Source organism: Gopherus flavomarginatus, chromosome 1 (assembly GCF_025201925.1).
Source record: "Gopherus flavomarginatus isolate rGopFla2 chromosome 1, rGopFla2.mat.asm, whole genome shotgun sequence".
In the NCBI taxonomy this organism is placed as follows: domain Eukaryota; kingdom Metazoa; phylum Chordata; order Testudines; family Testudinidae; genus Gopherus; species Gopherus flavomarginatus.
Genome location: NC_066617.1, coordinates 88,172,053 through 88,190,292, shown reverse-complemented (window position 1 = coordinate 88,190,292; position 18,240 = coordinate 88,172,053). Strand labels below are relative to the sequence as shown.

At 45.2% G+C, this 18,240-nt stretch overlaps 2 protein-coding genes across 6 annotated transcripts in view; one reads left to right on the top strand and one right to left on the bottom strand.

Moving 5' to 3' along the window:
• VEZT (vezatin, adherens junctions transmembrane protein) overlaps positions 1-4,994 on the bottom strand; it is a 102,428-nt gene extending 97,434 nt beyond the window's left edge. For 3 of the 4 annotated variants that reach the window (XM_050934935.1, XM_050934898.1, XM_050934907.1), the window contains exon 1: positions 4,883-4,994. In XM_050934935.1, the coding sequence (XP_050790892.1) occupies positions 4,883-4,918 (36 nt within the window). In that variant the 5' untranslated portion in view covers positions 4,919-4,994. The remainder of the gene's footprint in view (positions 1-4,882) is intronic. The other variant, XM_050934917.1, reaches the window with a different exon arrangement.
• Positions 4,995-5,236: 242 nt separating this feature from the next.
• Positions 5,237-18,240, top strand: part of FGD6 (FYVE, RhoGEF and PH domain containing 6) — a 104,484-nt gene continuing 91,480 nt past the window's right edge. For both annotated transcript variants that reach the window (XM_050934296.1, XM_050934286.1), the window contains exon 1: positions 5,237-5,429. In XM_050934296.1, coding sequence (XP_050790253.1) covers positions 5,417-5,429 — 13 coding nt within the window. In that variant the 5' untranslated portion in view covers positions 5,237-5,416. The remainder of the gene's footprint in view (positions 5,430-18,240) is intronic.

Here is an 18,240-nt window from a genome sequence, read left to right as displayed (position 1 = left end):
AGGGGGGTAGGGTGGTGGACTGTACATTCAGAGGTATGAATATGTCCTGCTTGGACTGCTGTTCAAAGCCGGCTACACTTCAGGATTACTATGCTGCATCGTGATGGGGGTTGAGTGTATAGGGTAAGGGTTGCAGTTATCAGGGCTGGTTGGGGTACAGTATTTATCACTTTCTTCAATAATAAAAAATGTTTTAAAAGCCATGAAATCATTTATTCAAAATACAGTACATAAAAGGGCAGGGGGGTAGAGTGGTGGACTGTACATTCAGAGGTTTGAATATGTCCTGCTTGGATTGCTGTTCAATGCCTGCTGCACTTCAGGATTAATACACTGCATCGTGATGGGGGTTGAGTGCATAGGGTAAGGGTTGTAGTTATCAGGGCTGGTAGGTGATCGTACAGGGGTTGGGGGCAGCTGGGGGTGGTAAGAACCAGGCTGCTGGAGAAAGGTGTTTTGTGCAAATACTGAGGAACAAGAGAGAGAGCTTTGGGAGGGGTGGGGGTTACCACGGTACTGATCTGCCCGCATGGCTACGAGAGACTGCACACAGTCAGTTTGGCGAGCCGGGAGGCTTATCAGCTGCTTTGTGCTTTTCTTGGTAGCCAATTCCTTTCTCCTGCTCTGTGTTTGTCTCCACTCATGCATTTTCTCTCTCGAGTCGTGCAGCCTTTTACTGTCTCTGGCGTACTGATTCATAACTGCTTTGATCAAATCTTCTTTTGATTTTCTAGGATTTTTCCTCAAGTTCTGTAACCGTCGGGCAGATGGTGATAGTGCTGGATTATTCAAGGTCACTTAAAAAAAACATAAATAGAAACATTTAATACAGAGGCTACATTGTTTATTATCACAGTGAAGGAGTTTGTAGACTTTTTGTAGCATCATTCCCACATACTTAACATAGCACAGAGAGGCCACGGAAGCGCAGGCATGGCGAGCAATGGGGTGAGTGTTTCTGCCGCGACTTCACCTGGGAAGGGGAACTGCCTGAGGGCTCACTGGGGTTTCTGTGCACTAGGGAAAGCAGAGAGCAGGGACCTGCACTGGGGAAAACAGAGAGCAGGGACCTGGGGACCTGCACTGGGGAAAGCACAGAGAGCAAGGACCTGGGGACCTGCACTGGGGAAAGCAGAGAGCAGGGACCTGCACTGAACACTATCCCTACATTCTCAACAGGATTTTCTATTGCCAGATATATCACTGCTGCGTGTTACCTGGCAAGAGAGGGAGGGTCTTCTACAGCAATGTGGATTCCGCCCTAGTCCCTATGCAGCTTGCCTGTGTGCAGCAATGGTCCCCCCACCCCACGCGGCACAGTGGCGCGGACGAGTTAGCCTGACCGGGACGAGGACCACGGTGGCTCTCCCTATAAACTTGCACAAGCACATTGCCCACGCTCTGGCTGCAACTTTTGAAGAGATTACCGAGGCCGATTACAGAGACGTGATAGACCAAATCAATGGGCTATTCCACATTTAAGCATGCATGCAGGCAGCCATAACCCCCACCCTCCTCTCACAAAACATTTCCATCCTAAAAATAAAATCTGCTTACCGGGAACACGCTCCTCTGCTTCTTCTTCACCAACAAGTTCCAGCTGCTGCGACTGGCTAGCCTCCTCCTGGCTTGAGAAGAGCTCCTGGCTGCATGCCTCCTGGGACTCTGAGGTGTCTCCCTCCACCCCAGTAGCCTCACTCTCGGCTTCCTCTACACCCTCCCCCACTTCTCCCTCCTCTGAACTCTCCATCGTGCTCCTCGGATTGGCAGTGGGGTCACACCCAAGTATGGCATCCAGCTTCTTGTAAAAACGGCAGGTCGTGGGGGCAGCTCCTGAGTGGCGATTTCCCTCACGGGCTTTGCAATAGGCACTGCGCAGCTCCTTTACTTTTACCCTGCACTGCAACACGTCCCGTTCATGGCCCCTTAGCAGCAAGGACTTTGATATCTGGCCATAGGTATCATAATTTCTATGGCTGGAGCGCAGCTGTGATTGCACAGCTTCCTCACCCCAAACACTGATGAGGTCCTGCAGCTCGGAAGTGTTCCATGCTGGGGCTCGTTTGGGGCGTGGAGGCACGGTCACTGATTGATTGATTGATTGCACTCCACACCTGGCTGAGCAAACAGGAAGGGGATTTTTGAAATTCCCGGGGCATTTAAAGGGCGGGTCATCTGAGCCCAGGGCAGTGGAGTGTGAAACGATGAGCAGAGTGGCTGAAAAGTTATGCTGGGATACCTCCTAATATCCTGGAGGCCAATAAAAGAGCTGTTGGTGTCCACACTTGATGACCAGCGCTGCATCACCAGCGCTGGAATCGCTACACCCGAGGCAGACCAGGTGTACAGCCAGCGCTGCAACCAGGGAGTTGCAGCGCTGGCCGTGCTTTGCAAGTGTGGACACAGAGTGAGTTGCAGCGCTGTAACCCCATCACCAGCGCTGCAAATCTCCAGTGTAGCCATGGCCTAATAGAAAGAACTCTCCATTCCTTCTGTTCATGGGATAAACTCATTCTGTCTCAGGATATTCTCTGTGACAACACTCGCACTTCAAAGCACTCCCACGGCAGCGCTTTGGAGTTTCGAGTGTAGACAGACCCTTAGTCTCCAAGCCCCTTTGAAGTGTTCCTCTGTGATATCCAACCCCTGTCACTAGTTACTCACATAAATATTAGGTTTACTATCTTTCCCAGGCGCAGTGCACACACTAGCTTGTTTGATTCAGTTGAGGATCAATTCCTATATAACACCACAGCACTGAGAGAGATTTATAGTGAAAACAATCATAAGCTTATCATCAAAACCTAAGATTTAAGAGATAGCGAGTAAGGATAATAATGTAAACAGAAAGGTTACATATAAATCAAAATTATAACATGCCTCCTAAAGCCTAAACTTAACTTAAGCTAAAACATTGTCTATCTCACCTAAAGCAATCTCCCAGCATCTCCAACCAACATGGGTGGATCTCTCTTTCATGAATGCAAAAGTGCGGTCCTTTTGCTTCCTTCCTGAAAGAAAGGAAGTATTCTTTTGCTTCTCCTTATATTTCCCCAAACTCATTGATGGTTCCCAAAGTCTGGATGAGCCCCCTACCAAGGTTTATCCTCTGGTGTGCTGACTTTATGTTGACTTTGCATCCTCACACTGACCTTGCAGGCAAACGTGGTTCCCATTCTACTGGCTCACAATCCTTAATTTACATACGAACCAAGGCAGACAGGTGAATATACATCTTTGTCCAGCAGAAAGCTGTCTGTCAACCCTGCCTTGATTCAGACTTTAGGAACGTATTTTCATTATACATGTATAACTTTTTACATAGTATCTATACATATATTTCACAACAATATTAATGATCAGCATGATCCTGGCTTCCTTTAAGATCAATATTACATAATGTATAGATAAGTACCATGAAGGCAGGGTGCTAGTGAGTTTCTCAGGGATAGTGAGTTTCTCAGACCTATTAGGAGTTGCTGTTACAGAACAATGAAGCCATTGTCAGTTGACACTGAAGGGTTCTCAGGGTCACAGAGCAAAATGCATATGCTAGAATATTTAGCTATTGCTTTTGTTATTGAAATGCATCACAAATGTTTGACCATTACTTTATAAATGTATCAGGTCCACACTAGCTATCTTAACTGAACTAACATAACATGCAATTATGTAAATGTAAAGTTTCTAGAGGCCTTATATAAGTTCCACAAATACTATAAAATGCAGGAGAGAGAGTAGCTTTCAGGAGCTGATGTAGATATTATATAGATATAGCATTTATATGGACACTTTTGAAAGAATTATGTTGATTTATAAATAGGATTTATTAGATACAGAGGATGAGTCCCTGATCCTGCAATTCAGCAGTGCTCCACTGAATTCAATATAAACATGTGCTTAGTTTTATTCATGTGTAGTCCCACTGAAGTTAAGCCTAAGGATGGTATTGTTACTAACCTTACAAATACAGTGGATTACAAGTACTTCCTAGTTTTTGTAAATGTTGTTGGCTAACGACTAGGTTAATAGGTTAGTTAGCCTGATTGTTTAATTTTAAACAGTATTTTTGTACTTATTTTAAATTATTAAAATATAAAATATGTACAGCAAACAAAAGCAGTCCTACACATAAGTTGCTCAGCTTCATAGTTCAAGAGTGATACCATATGCAGAAGTGATATGGTAACTAAAGGATCTCAGTCTGCTTTCATCTGCTACAGTAGTTCCCAATCTTTTCCAACAACTGTACTACAGCAGTTTCCCAGACTAAGACCTCAGCTACAACAGCAAATTCATGCCACCTCCCATATGATTTTGCATTCTGAATCTATCTAATTAGGTATTTCTAAAACACCAATCACTATGGTAGCTAAGTGCTGTGCTTGTTATCCAAACTGCACGGAGTTAATGATTTTCCAAATGCGAGCCTTACAGCCCCTCAACTCCAGACATTAGGTCATATTGGCCCACTACCACTGCCCACTTCCCAATTCAGTACCACACACAATGGAGCTCGAGCTGCTCCATCAAACCCATCTCAGCATCATTCTTAAGCTGCATTACACCTGGGTCCCAGCCAGCGGCGAAGCCAATCCTCACCCACCTTCCATGCACTGACACGGGGCGCTGCAGCCAGGAGAACCCCAGTCTCACCCCACACTAGATCCCACCATGCCAGCCCCTGCCCACCTCCCACGCACTGACACGGGGCGCTCCAGCCAGGCGAGCCCAGTCTGACCATCCCTGGGCTGCCCGCCGGTGCCCACTCGCAGCCCGCAGGCCCCACCCCACAGGCCCATCCCCGGGGGCCGCCAACGCAGCCGAAGCCCAGCGGCACCGGGGAGCCAGGGCCCGGCGCTCGGAGCCGCCTCGCACCCACCTCAAACACCACTTCTTCGTCAAACTCCGGTGTCATCCTTCGCCATGACACCCGCCCCGGGCACTGTGGGAAACCGAGTCCGACCAACCCCCGGCGATGGCTCCCCACCCGCTCGAGCCCCCGGTCACGGAAAACTACAACTCCCAGCAGCCAGCGCGGGCGCCCGCTTCCGGGAAGGTTGGGCTCTGGGCTGGGCTGCGCTGATTGGCGGAGCCCGTCGGGTTCCCTGTGGCGTGGGATGGGGCAGGAGAGAGCTCGGCCTTTGGAAGATTGCCTGGCGATCCCGCGCTGTCGGCTCGCGGCCGCTAGGGCGCGCTGCTCCGCCCAGTCCGCGGCGCCCGGCTGTGCAAGCTGCGCGGCGGTGCGGCAGCTCGGGGCTCAGTCGGAGAGGAGCTGCGGGACCTGATGGAGGAGCGGCCGGGGGGCGCCTGGCGGCAGTACAACGGCGGCACAATGGGCTTGTTCGCTTCAGCTGTGCGGGGGGCCATGGCTTAAGGGGCGAGGAGGAGGCAGGAGAGGCGCGTGGGTGGCACCATGAGCTCAGCCGGTAGGTGCTCAGGGAAGGGGGGAAACTTTGGTGGGGAGTGTGCTGGTGACTTTTCTCCTTGCTGCGGAGCGCTGCCTGCCCAGCCCCCGAGGCACAGCCACAGGACGGGACTCTGCCTTCCTTAAAGGTGGCCAGAGAAAAGGAAACCCGCCCCCCGCTCTCCCCCTCTAGTAAGTGCAGCGAGGGGGTCTGCGCGTTTTCCGAGAAGCCTTTCCGGCTGTCCTGCTCAAGTGGGTCTCTGCAGCCCCCAGGCCGGCTTCTCTCTCTGGGGCGTTACATTTCCCTCGTGCGTGCGACTGGCATAGTTGGGAAAGTTGCTTATGGACTACGGTGGCCAATAGCGCGGCTCTGCTGCCCCCCAACTAGCTTGATTTTGCCTTTGCACTCCCTGCCTGCGCCCTCTGGTTTGCAAACGCTTCCTTAGCGCGTAGGGAGCCAGGGCTGGGAATTTGTTCCGCTGAAAACGATTCCAAGGGACGATTCTTTCCTTCCTGGTGCCCGAGAGGACAATGAGGCGTACAGAGGCAAGGCTGTGAGTGTAGGTGCTGTTGCCAAGAGAAATCATTCTGTCTTCCTTTGGATTTTAATCTCCTCTGGATAGATCACGTCCTTGGTTCCGCATAGTTGTGGGTGGATCTCAGTGAGATCTTGTCCCCATTAAAATGGTCAGACCTATCTTTTCCTTTTGTGAGAAGCCCCGGCTTGCACTGGAAGGAAGGCGACACAACTTGGGGCGAGGGGAGGGGGTTATAACAGCTGACCTTTTGTTTTGTTCTGTTTCCCAACATAGTGGGAGAGTGTTTTTCACTCTTTTTCTATTTTATTTTGGTATCTAGCCTTTTAAAAACACTTTTGCAGTTGACTTCTAATATTCTGTGGAACGTTTCTTGTTCTTAGAGAATTCACTTCCTAACTTTTTATCGTTGGTACACTTTAACAATAAATATTCTTTTGGTTCAAACCATTGTTTTTAAAACCAATATAGTGTCATTAACTGAGAAGTATTTTCTCACATGACTCTAGTGTTTTGTTTTCTGCTCTTTGACCTGTTTTTGCTGATTGGACCATAGCTGTCAAAATTAGCTCTTTGATGTTTTGAGAGAGAGTCATCATTTCTTATATACAGCAGAAAAATGTAGATATTCTGCAGTATCTGTTTGTCATCAGCAACAGGGCGCAAGATAATCAAAATTAAAAAATAAACACTTATTCTCTAGTTACGTTGTAGTGACAATTTCATACTTCTCACTTCCTTCAAAGTATATACATCTGTAGTAGAACCCCATACTTTGAAAAATATTGTTTGATCTTTTGTAGACTATCTTTACTGGTCATATTCATAGTAGCATATAATAAAAGTATCTTGCTGAACTCTGGTTATTGTCATTTGTCACCATTAAGAATATTGTGCCCCATGGCAAAATGTCTTTTATAATCAGACCAGTTCACTTATATTTATTTTATTTTTAAAGTGTAGAGAAAACACCACCACATTCTTAAATTCTTTTTTCTTGTGACAAAGCAATTCCAAATATCCATTCTTCACTCTAAAATAAATGTTCGTCTGTATGTTCTGTTATCACTTTGTATAACCTTAACACAGTTGCTAATGTTAATTGACATCTACAGTCAGTTTTACTTCAAGAACTCTACCCTGTCTTGTCAGCTTGAACACTCATATGCAGACATACATAGTGAGGAGCATTCATTATAAACTTGTTAGCTTGACCTGACCCACATTTGTGTTCTTTTTTTCTTTTAAGTATTATTGTCAATATTATGGCTAAGAAAGATGCAAAGCAAATGCTTGGTTTAAAACAAGAAAGCTTCCTATATTTTAGGGAGTTATTCAAGTTTTTTTTTGGTTGTTTGGTCATATAAAGAAGCATTGTCAGTACTTTTGTTTGCCCATCTGTTAGATTAGTAGGCTTCCTTTCTTGTGCCTGCATGAACCAACATGCATGAGAGCTGTTTTTTCCATTGAATAAAATTATGTATAAATTATGCTGATGAACTGCTTTATGACTTTTTGAGGGCAGCAGTTAAATACAATGAAAACTGTAAACAACAAGATGTTTCCTGTTTGGGGAAAAAATGTGGTTCTACAGGATCTAATTTAATTCGTGTGTTTTTTAAAAAAACAAAACACAACACACACATACACACATTTAAACAAACAGTAACCAATTTATTGCGCTTTTCAGAATTGCTCAAGAGACTAGCTCTAGCATATAGAACTGCTTAGCTAAACAAGGGCAATCTAATGGTCCTATACTTAATCATGCCTGTTTAAAAATAAAAAATCACTTATGAACACATTTATACTCTATTTATTGTGTTCCGAATTTTTAATTACTTGTAATACATTGTTTGCCTAATAGATTCCCAAGTGACTCTATTTAGAGCTGGTGAATTAATAAATAAAGCTGGAGAGTGTGTATATTTAACTACTGACTAATGTTTTCAAGTTACAAATATTTTTGGGACTAGAGTTCCTTGCCTTGTATTTTTTTCTGAGAGTTAAAGAGTTGGGCAAATAAAAGAATTGTCTTACGGGGTGCTTGTGAGATCAGAGCTTGACTGTTGAAGTAAAATTTGATATAGTACTAAGATCCGGAATGCCAGATAGCTTCCCAATGCTTTGAGTATGTCCCTGGGTGTCATTTTAAAGCATCTTCAAAATGAAGTAGTTTGATAGAGAACCCATCTGTATTGATTCTTGTCACTTCTTAACTCTGCTAGGAATAGGTTGAAACACCTAGGAAATGCAGGATTAAGTGTCTCTGTATGTGGACTTCTCTGAATGAGGCATTGTTCTGCCAGCAGAACTGTTTTGGAGGTGGTTCCAACCACTAATAGTCGTTACAGATCTGGCTGTGTGTGTGTGCGAGAGTAGGAATGTATACCTTGACCTGTCCAAATTTCAGGTTACATTCTGCCTTTTGAAATACTCAATCCATGTTCAGTTTGCTACTGTACGGGGGTGCTGGAACAATTTTTATAGTGGGGGTGCTGAGAGCTATTGAACCAAACTGTAAAAACCTTGTATATAATGGAAACGACTTCAAGCCAGGGGGTGCTGCAACACCCCTCGCACCCCTAGTTCCAGCACCTATGCCACTATATTCTTTTTTGTTTCCTGTGCTAAATTATTTTGGCGTAGTGTTATGCCATTGAATTTAACTCCAGTGTTAGTTGTATTTCAGTGATGGGTGAAGTGATCCATATATGGTTATCTATTAATTTGTTTATAAAATACTGTGTTTAGTCAGTATTAAAAGAGACGTTTAAATGATTGTTGTTGAAAATTAGTTACAAACAGGAATTTCCTTATTGCAGTGATCACACTGAAAGTCACAGTTTCTGTTTTACAGCTGCATGTGCTTATGTAGCACATTATAGAATCATAGATTATTAGGGTTGGAAGGGACTTCAGGAGGTCATCTAGTCCAACCCTCTGCTCAAAGCAGGACCAATCCCCAACTGGTCCCCATGAGGATTGAACTCACAACCCTGGGTTTAGCAGGCCAACCCAACTATCCCTCCCCCCATTGTGCATTTATCCTCTGTATCACCTTGCTCACTCAGAGTATGGCTACACTTGCAGCTGTACAGCGCTCCCGCGGCAGCGCTTTGAAGTGCGAGTGTGGTCGCAGCGCCGGTGCTGGGGGAGAGGTCTCCCATTGCTGCAGGTACTCCACCTCCCTGTGGGGATTAGCTTGCAGCACTGGGAGCCACTGGGGCACTGTTTACACTGGCGCTTTGCAGCGCTGTAACTTGCTGCGCTCAGGGGTGTGTTTTTTTTCACACCCCTGAGCAAGAAAGTTGCAGTGCTGTAAAGCGCCAGTGTAGCTAAGGCCTTAGTCCTTTTTTGGAGTAGTATGTGTATGCTTTTGTTTTAAAAGAAAGAAAAAACTCAAACAAAGGTACCTGGGTTAATGACACTGTTTCTTCGGCAAAGAATAAGTGCTTAAATGTGAATATGCATGAATTTTATATTGGAGAGGGAAGGCGCAAGTTGGAAGTTTGAGATTTGGTTTGATCATGGCAGTGAAAGAGTAGGTGGTTTATTTATTAGCACAGAATGTCTGTCTGTCTGTCTGTCTGTCTGTCTGTCTGTGTGGAATTGCAGTAGAAACAAAACCAACATGACTTTTCCTATCAAACTTGATTACTTTTAAGGGCTGAAAAACTGAGGCCTACAGGGTTTAGTGTCCTTTTGACCTTAAAACATGTCAAGTCACATTATATTTACTCAGCTTTATCTCGACAACATCAGACTCAAAGCGCTTGTTAGGTTCTTTATTCATTTCTCTTGTATTCACTTTAAAGTTATCCCAACTTTCCTGTTTTCCTTCAGCAGATCACTAAACAAACTGAAGTTTTTAATTAATGTTTTCCTTTAGGAATTTGTTTAGCTTATTTTATAAAATTCATCTGCTAGAAAACTAATTTCTTTCCTTCCATTTTAAAAGCTGCATATGTTATCTTCCGGGATGTTATGACTCACTCACTATTTTGTTTAGTTTATAACATTGAGACACCTGAAAAATCACAGCCTCTGCATAAGCATAAAAGAAAATATGGAGGAAAAAACACTACTATTTCAGGCTGGGGGGAAAATAGAAATTAGATCATGTACATAGAACGCTTCTTTTGAATTTTTATTTTAATTTCACACCTAATTTTCTGTAGGTACAAAATTGATGCTCAAGATTTATTCGCTTAAAATAAATGATTTAAGACATTACTCAGGCTAGAATGGCCTTTGTCATTAAAATCACTACACTTCTACCTGATATAACACGAATTCGGATATAATGTGGTAAAGCAGTGCTCCAGGGGAGGGGAGGGCTGCATGCTCTGGCGAATCAAAGTAAGTTCAATATAACGCAGTTTCACCTGTAACACGGTAAGATTTTTTGGCTCCCAAGGACAGCGTTATATTGGAGTAGAGGTATGTATGGCTTTTAAAATAATTTGGAATCTATTTGGTGACCTAAGTATAATATTGACCTCCACCATAACCTCTGAGTGCTTCCTAAATATATAGAAATAGCAATAATAATCTCTCTTCCTTCCTACTTTGTAGGAACTGGAGTATTTCATAGTAAGGTTTTTATTTTATGCTAAATTCTCCCACCCCAGTCATGAAGAGTAGTACATTACTCCAAGAGTAGTGCCTAAGGGTTTCAATAAGTCTGCTTGTGTAGTAAAGTTCTGTTCTACATAACTAAGAGAATTGCATTGTTACATAGTCAATTGAAGAATTTCTCTTGTACAAACTAAATAGATTGAGCTTCTTAAGTCTCTAACTGTAAGGCATGTTTTCCAGATCTGATTGTTTAAGCTCTTTTCTGAACCCTTTCCAATTTTTTACCATCCTTTTCTAAAATGTAGACTGTAGAGCTGGATGTGCTGTTCTGCTAACAATCTAACTGATGCTGTATGAGGAGGTAATCACAGCTCCCTACTCCTGCTTGATATTCTCCAATTTATAAATTTGAAGACTCTTTGCCCTCTTAGCTGCAGCATTGGACTGGAAGCTCAAGTACAGTTGGTTGTCTAGCATAGCCTCCAAGTCCATTTTCAGAGTCACTATTTTCCAGGATAAAGTACCTCATTTTACAAGTGTGAACTAGATGTATGTATGTCCTTGCATTTGGTTGTGTTAAAAAGCATGCTCTTCAAATGAGACCACCTTACCAAGCAATCCATTTGTTATATATCTTTTTAATTTTTATTGATGCCTTAAATGTGTTTTTTTAACCAAAAAAGCTTTCTTGCGTAATTGTGGCATTGTTAATAAATCATATTTAAACACTTCCCAGTTATCATTCACATTTTTATGTTCACATATTTCTTCCAAATTTATTTTTTCTCAGAATTATTCTCAGATTTGAGAAATTGACCATATCAAATATATGTGATTTGTTTTATATTCTATTTGCACATGGCAAATAAAATTAGATTGTGATCACTTGCACTTGGAAAACTGTCAGTTTTTAGTCATTGATTAATTTATCTTTATTCATCAGAAAAACATCTAATAGAATTAGAATTACCCTGAGTATTTATTGCATTAGAAAAGCAGCGAAGAGTCCTGTGGCATCTTATAGACTAACAGACGTTTTGGAGCATGAGCTTTCGTGGGTGAATACCCACTTCGTCAGATGCATGTATTCACGCACGAAAGCTCATGCTCCGAAACGTCTGTTAGTCTATAAGGTGCCACAGGATTCTTTGCTGCTTTTACAGATCCAGACTAACACAGCTAGCCCTCTGATACTTGCATTAGAAAGTTATCAATAATTTTTGGAAATTCCAAAGTTGTTTACCATTGGCAACATAAGATCTTCAATCTGTCCTCCAAATGGAAAAATCGGATTATCATGGGGAATTTCATTCTACATGTTATAGGTAAATGTTTAAGGAGCTGCTTGTTCTGTTCCCTTGTCTGAGTTGGTGGTTTATAGCAGACCCCCCATCCATACCCAGTCTTGTGATTTACCCGTTAGCACATTGATCCGTAAACATTCCTGGTGTTGGTCTTTTAAATTGTCAGTAACTCTGAAGCAGATAATGGTGTCTTGAATGTAGAGTTAAAACTCGCCTGTCCTCGTCTGCCAATTCTTTCAAATCATGTGAATTATCCCACCTGGTTTCAGCAATGCCAAATGTATCAATTTCTTTTAATAAATGAATATTTCTAACACTTTTTTTTGTTTATTATCCAGGATTCTAGCATTGTTACATAGGCAATTGAAGAATTTCTTTTCTTTACCTTTAATGCTTTGGTTCTTTACATTGTGCTACCTTGAGTTTGATGTTTAAGCATATGTACTGTGTTTACCTCTCCTGTTGATGCTAGTTGAAAGCCCTCCATGCCACACTAGCTAGTCTGCTACCCAGAAGATTGGTTCGTCTTCTGTTGAGTTGTAGATGGACCATGCCATGCATCCTCCTTGCCCAGCAGAAGATGGCTTAATGTTCAACAAAACCAAAGCCTTCTACTTGTCATCACTTACTTAGTCACCAGTTTCCCTCCATTATCTTCTGCTGTCTCTCACTTGTGGAACAGGAAGAATCCCTGGGAAGATCACTGATACTTTCCTCTCCTTCAGCTCTTGATGATCTGCTAAGTCTCTTCTGAGGCAGTGTCATTCGTGCCAATGTGTAACATAACCAATGGATCCTTGCCCATCATCTTCATAAACCCGTCCAGCCTTTCAATGATGTGCTTTCTTTGCTCTAGAAAGATAGTACTCGGTCCTGCTGTCCTTTTATCCACTGAAGAATGTTTCATCCACCACCTTAACACTGAGTCTCTGATGAGGATTGTCTATCTTCTTTCAATTTTCTGTTGTCTTCATTCATGCCTGATGTTTCCAAGGATCGGGCTGAGCATTAGTCCTCAGGTGTGTCCTGTGAGAGACCCCTGTTTCTTTCCTCCAGCTGAATATTTCAGTGTGTTCTTTGCACTGTTGCACCAAATGCTTGTAACTAGTGAATTTCTCTTGGTCGTCTTTTCTCTAGTGGTCACAGATTATCCTGCTTCTGTCTCTGCAGACTGTCTCCTGCTTCTCTTTCCTCACTGTGCCACAAACTGCCAAGCCTCCTCTCTGTCTTCCTTTCTTTTCAGCTTCCTTGAAACCATTTTGTTCTGTATTTGGGCGTATGGTGGTGCTTCCCAAATCTGGTTGTCCAATGTTTTTTTTTACCTTCCAGACCTCAGATCTTTTCCTGCAGCACAGCCATCAACTTGCAATTCATGCAGAGGAAGTCTCTATTTTCAGGCAGGAAACGGATACAGAAAATGTCACATCCTCTGCAGGTCATAACTGTTCTGTTGCTGATCATCTTTGTTGTGTATGTAGAGCTGAACATCTTGAAAATATTCCTGCACATTTCTTTAGAAACCCCCCTGCTAGCCTTTCCTCTGCCTATTCTGAGTTCACTTGGCAACTGACTTCTGTATTGAGCCTCACAGGTCAGCTTTGACCCATCACTAATGGGATCAATAAAATGATTCCTCACAGCAGGGGGTGCTGAGTTTTGGGGCGGAGCAGAGGCAGTCTGGGCTTAGGTATAGTGATTCACAGCCCAGAAAAACACATGGCTTTCCTGTTTTTATGGCAGAAGTTATCTGTCTTTCTCTGTCTCCTTTAGACTGAGCACTAGCACAGTTTTATAGAAATCCTTCCCTCTGAGTCTCTCAGTAGATGGCATTTTCTACTTCAAGGAGCATGGCTACACTAGAGAGTTTACAGCGGTGCAGCTGCACTGCTGTAAGCTCTAATGTAGCCGATCTAAGCCTATGGCAGAAAGCTCTCCTGTCAGCTTAACTACTCCACCCCTGGCAGTAGCTGTATTGGTGGGAGAAGCTCTTCTGCCGACATAGTGCTGTCTACATCGGAGCATATGTCAGTGTAACTTATGTCACTTTGAAGGGTGATTTATTCACGCGCCTAAGCTACATATATTATGCTGACATAAGCTGTAGTATAGACAGAGCCTAACACTCAGTCTTCTTTCTCACTTTTCTAGAGTAAGGCAGGGATTTATAGTTTAGCATTAAAAATGGAAGCACCTCATGGTTTTGTAACAATATTGTAATTTCTTGTCAGTGGGCCAAATGATCTCTTCAGATATGCAGCATGTATCAGCACATTACTGAGGGCATGGCTACACTTGCAGATGTAGAGTGCTTTGAGTTAAACCAGCCTTTGTAGAGCACAGTAGGGAAAGCACTGCATTCTGTCCACACTGACAGGTGCAAGCGCACTGGCGTGGCCACATTTGAGGCACTTGCAGCAGCATTGGGAGCGATGCATTATGGGCAGCTACCCACAGAGCACCTCTTCCCCTCTGACGCTGTGGCTTGTGGTAGGGGGTGGGGGATGCAGGGCATTCTGGGTCCAGTCCTAATGCCCCATGATGCATCGGTTCGCATCCCAGCAATCCCTCTGCTTTCACCCACATTTGGTGCCATCTTTCAACATTTTTTATGCTGCATGCTCTGTCTTCCCTTTTGGTCTGTGGGAATGGAGCCCAAACTGCTGAGGAATATGTTGACGAGTCTCGCCAGAACATCACGTTTGGCAGTTGTTACTCCTTAAGATCCAGACTGACAGTGAAGACTCTGATGATGATATCGATTCGTGTAAAGCATACGACAAGAGATTGCTTGTGGCATTCATGAATATGCTCACCATTGTGGAATGCTGCTTTTGGGCTCAGGAAACAAGCACCGAGTGGCGGGATCACATCGTCAGGCAAGTCTGGGATGACGAGCAGTGGCTGCAGAACTTTCGGATGAGAAAAGCCACTTTCATGGGACTGTGTGAGGAACTCGCCCCCACCCTGCGGAGCAAGGACACGAAGTTGAGAGCTTCCCTGATGGGGGAGAAGCGAGTGGCTATTGCAGTCTGGAAGCTGGCAACTCCAGACAGCTACCGATCTGTTGCCAACCAGTTTGGAGTGGGAACGTCGACCGTTGGAATCGTGTTGATGCAAGTTTGCAAGGCCATTAGTTGCATCCTGCTCAGAAGAACCATGACTCTGGGTAACGTGCATGACATTGTGGCTGGCTTTGCACAAATGGGTTTCCCTAACTGTGGAGGGGCGATAGATGGGACGCATATTCTAATTTTGGAACCAGCCCACCTAGCCTCCGAGTACGTTAATCAGAAGGGGTATTTCTCTATGGTTCTCAAGGTGCTTGTGGGTCACCGTGGGAGTTTAATTGATATTAATGCAGGCTGGCCCGGAAAGGTGCATGACGCACGCATCTTTCGGAACAGTGGCCTGTTCAGGAAGCTGCAAGCCGGGACTTTTTTCCCGGACCAGAAGATCACCATAGGTGAAGTCGAAATGCTCATTGTGATCCTTGGAGACACCGCTTACCCTTTAATGCCATGGCTCATGAAACCCTACACAGGGAGCCTTGACAGTAGCAAGGAGCGGTTCAATAACAGGCCGAGCTGGTGCAGAATGATTATGGAGTATGCTTTCAGCCATTTAAAGGGCCACTGGTGCTCTCTGTATGGGAAGCTGGACCTGGCCGATGACAGCATCCCTGCAGTTATATTCCCCCCCCTGCCCCCGGTGTTGTACCCTCCATAATATTGTGAAGGGAAGGGTGAAAGATTCACTCAGACATGGACCTCAGAAGTTCAACACTTGGAGGCTGAATTTGAACAGCCAGAGAGCAGGGCTATTAGAGGGGCCCAGCGTGGGGCTGCAAGGATTAAGGGTGCCTTGAGGGAGCAATCTGAGGCTGAAATTCACCCGTAATGTTTGGTGCCCTGCATTGGAGTGAAGTGTAGTGGTTCCAATGTTAGTAGGAATCTGTGTTTGCTATGCTGACTTGTAGTGCCTGTTGCCTTCCTGGGCTAAGGTATTTTTTACTTTATGCAATGATAAAGAATGTTTTCAAAGCCAATAAATCCATTTATTGAAAAGAAACACAACTGCTTGGGAAACAGGGCACGGGGGTGGGGTGGGGAACGGTACAATCACAGATTTGCGTATGTCCTGTTATCATAGTCAGCCTTCCTGTCTGGAGTGCTGTGCAATGAGTGCTGCACTTCAGGATGGCTATACTGCATGGTGATATGGGTTGAGTGCAGAGGATAAGAGTTGTAGTTTTCAGGGTTGGGTGGTGGCGATAAGAACCAGAATGTTGGGGAAAGTGGGTTGAAGGTGACATGGGGGCACCAGGGAAAGAGTTTTGGGACAAGTGCTGCAGTGGGGGGGTGGGTGCAGTAGTGCTCTGCCTGCATGGCCATGAGCACCCGGATAGATTCCGCTTGTCTCTCCATGATGCTTATCAGCTGATCCGTACTTTGCTGCGGGAGCTCCGCGCTTTTGTGCCAGCGCTCCTCATTCTGCTAGCGGATGCTCCTTTAACTCTCCATCCACTCCTGCACTTTTAGATTCTCATTAAGTGACTGCTGTGTTACTTCATGCAGCATGTCTTCCTTTCTTCTACGTGGCCTCTTCCTGAGTCTTTGCAGTCTCTCGGCCGGTGATAGCCCCGACGGCTGATATCTCAAGGTTGCATCTTAAAGGCAAAATGCAACACTGAACAGAGATAGCATTGTTCACACCAGACAGAGCAATGATTCCCCCGTACTTACGGAGGGCAGGCACAGTCTACAAAATAACATAATTTGCCCATCATAAAGCAAGCGCACATAACCCCTGGGAGCCCCAAAATGGTGAGTAAGCACAGGGTCCAGGGGGAATGATTTGTTTCATGGCTGTACTGTCCTCTGGGTTTCTGTGCGTTGGGGAGAGCCAACAGCTGCAGGGGGCCCCTATACTGAACACTGTCCCCACACTTTCCACAGGAGTTCATCTTGGAGATATCTTGCTGCTGAGGGTGACCTGGGAAGCAAGGAAGGGTCTTCTACTACAATGCGGCTTCTGCCCTGGCCCATATGCAGCTTGCCTGTGTGCAGCAATGGTGCCCCCCGTCCCCTCACGGCACAGTGGCACGGACATGTTAGCCTGACTGGGACAAGGACCACAGTGGCTTTCCCAAGATACCTGCGCAAGCGCATTGCCCAAGTTCTGTCTGAGACCTTTGAAGAGATCACTGAGGCTGATTACCGCGATGTGAGAGAGCACATCAACGCCCTACTCTGTATCTAGGCATGCATGCAGCCCTAACACTCCTTGCCCCAAGAGCCCGCACTGAATAACTTCCTTCCCAAAATAAAAGCCGCTTACTGGGAACCTCTTCTGGTGTTTGTCCTTCCCTAAGCACCAGCCGCCGTCACTGGCTACCTTCCTCTTGGCTTGAGAACAGCTCCTGGCTGCATGCAGCTAGGGATTCCAGGGTGTCTTCCTCCACCTCAGCACCCTCGCTCCTGCTTTGCTGCTCCTTCTCCTCCTGCCTTGTTGAACTGGGCTCTCAGGTGTCCATAGTGGTACTCAGAGTGGTGGTGGGGTTGCCCCCAAGTATCGTGTCCTTCTCTGTAAAAATGGCAGGTTGCGGGGGCAGCACGGGAGCGGCTGTTTGCCTTGCGGGCTGTGCAGTAGGCATTCCACAGCTCCTTCGCTTTCACCCTGCACTGCAGTGTGTCCCAGTCATGGCCCCTTTCTGTCATGTCCCTTGATATCTGCCCAAAGGTATCATAATTCCTACAGCTGGGACTGGACAGCTTCCTCCCCCCAAACACTGATGAGGTCCAGCACCTCGCCATTGCTCCATACTGGGGATCGCCTGGCACATGCAGGCATTGTCACCTGGAAAGATTTGCTGATAGCACTCCACACCGGGCTGAGCAAACAGGAAGGGGATCTTCAAAATTCCCAGAGAATTTAAAGGGTGGGTCTGACGGTTGGTCGCCTGAGGGCAGGGCAGTAGAGCAAACTGATGACCAGAGTGGCTAGAACAGGCATTGTGGGACACTTCTGGAGGCTGATTAGAGAGCATTAACAGACCAGGGCGTTCACACTGGCACTGCGGCACTCCAGCGGGGGTGCATCAAATGTTATTCCACTTGCCGAGGTGGATTACCAGGAGCGCTCTAGCTGCGGAGTCAGAGCGCTCTACGTGCCTTGCCAGTGTGGATGCATCATGAGTTAGAGCGCAGTGGGCTGCTTTAATGCACTCTAACTCGCAAGTGTAGCCATGCCCTGGTGGTGGGATATCTTTTTAGATTTCTAAATGTTATGAGTAATCTCCTGCATGTATTAAAATGTCCTATCAGTGAATACTTAAAAAAAAGAAAAGTGTGATTTCTAGTAGTATCAGATGGATCATAAGCCATAATTGTGGTGACAGCTTCCAACTGATAGA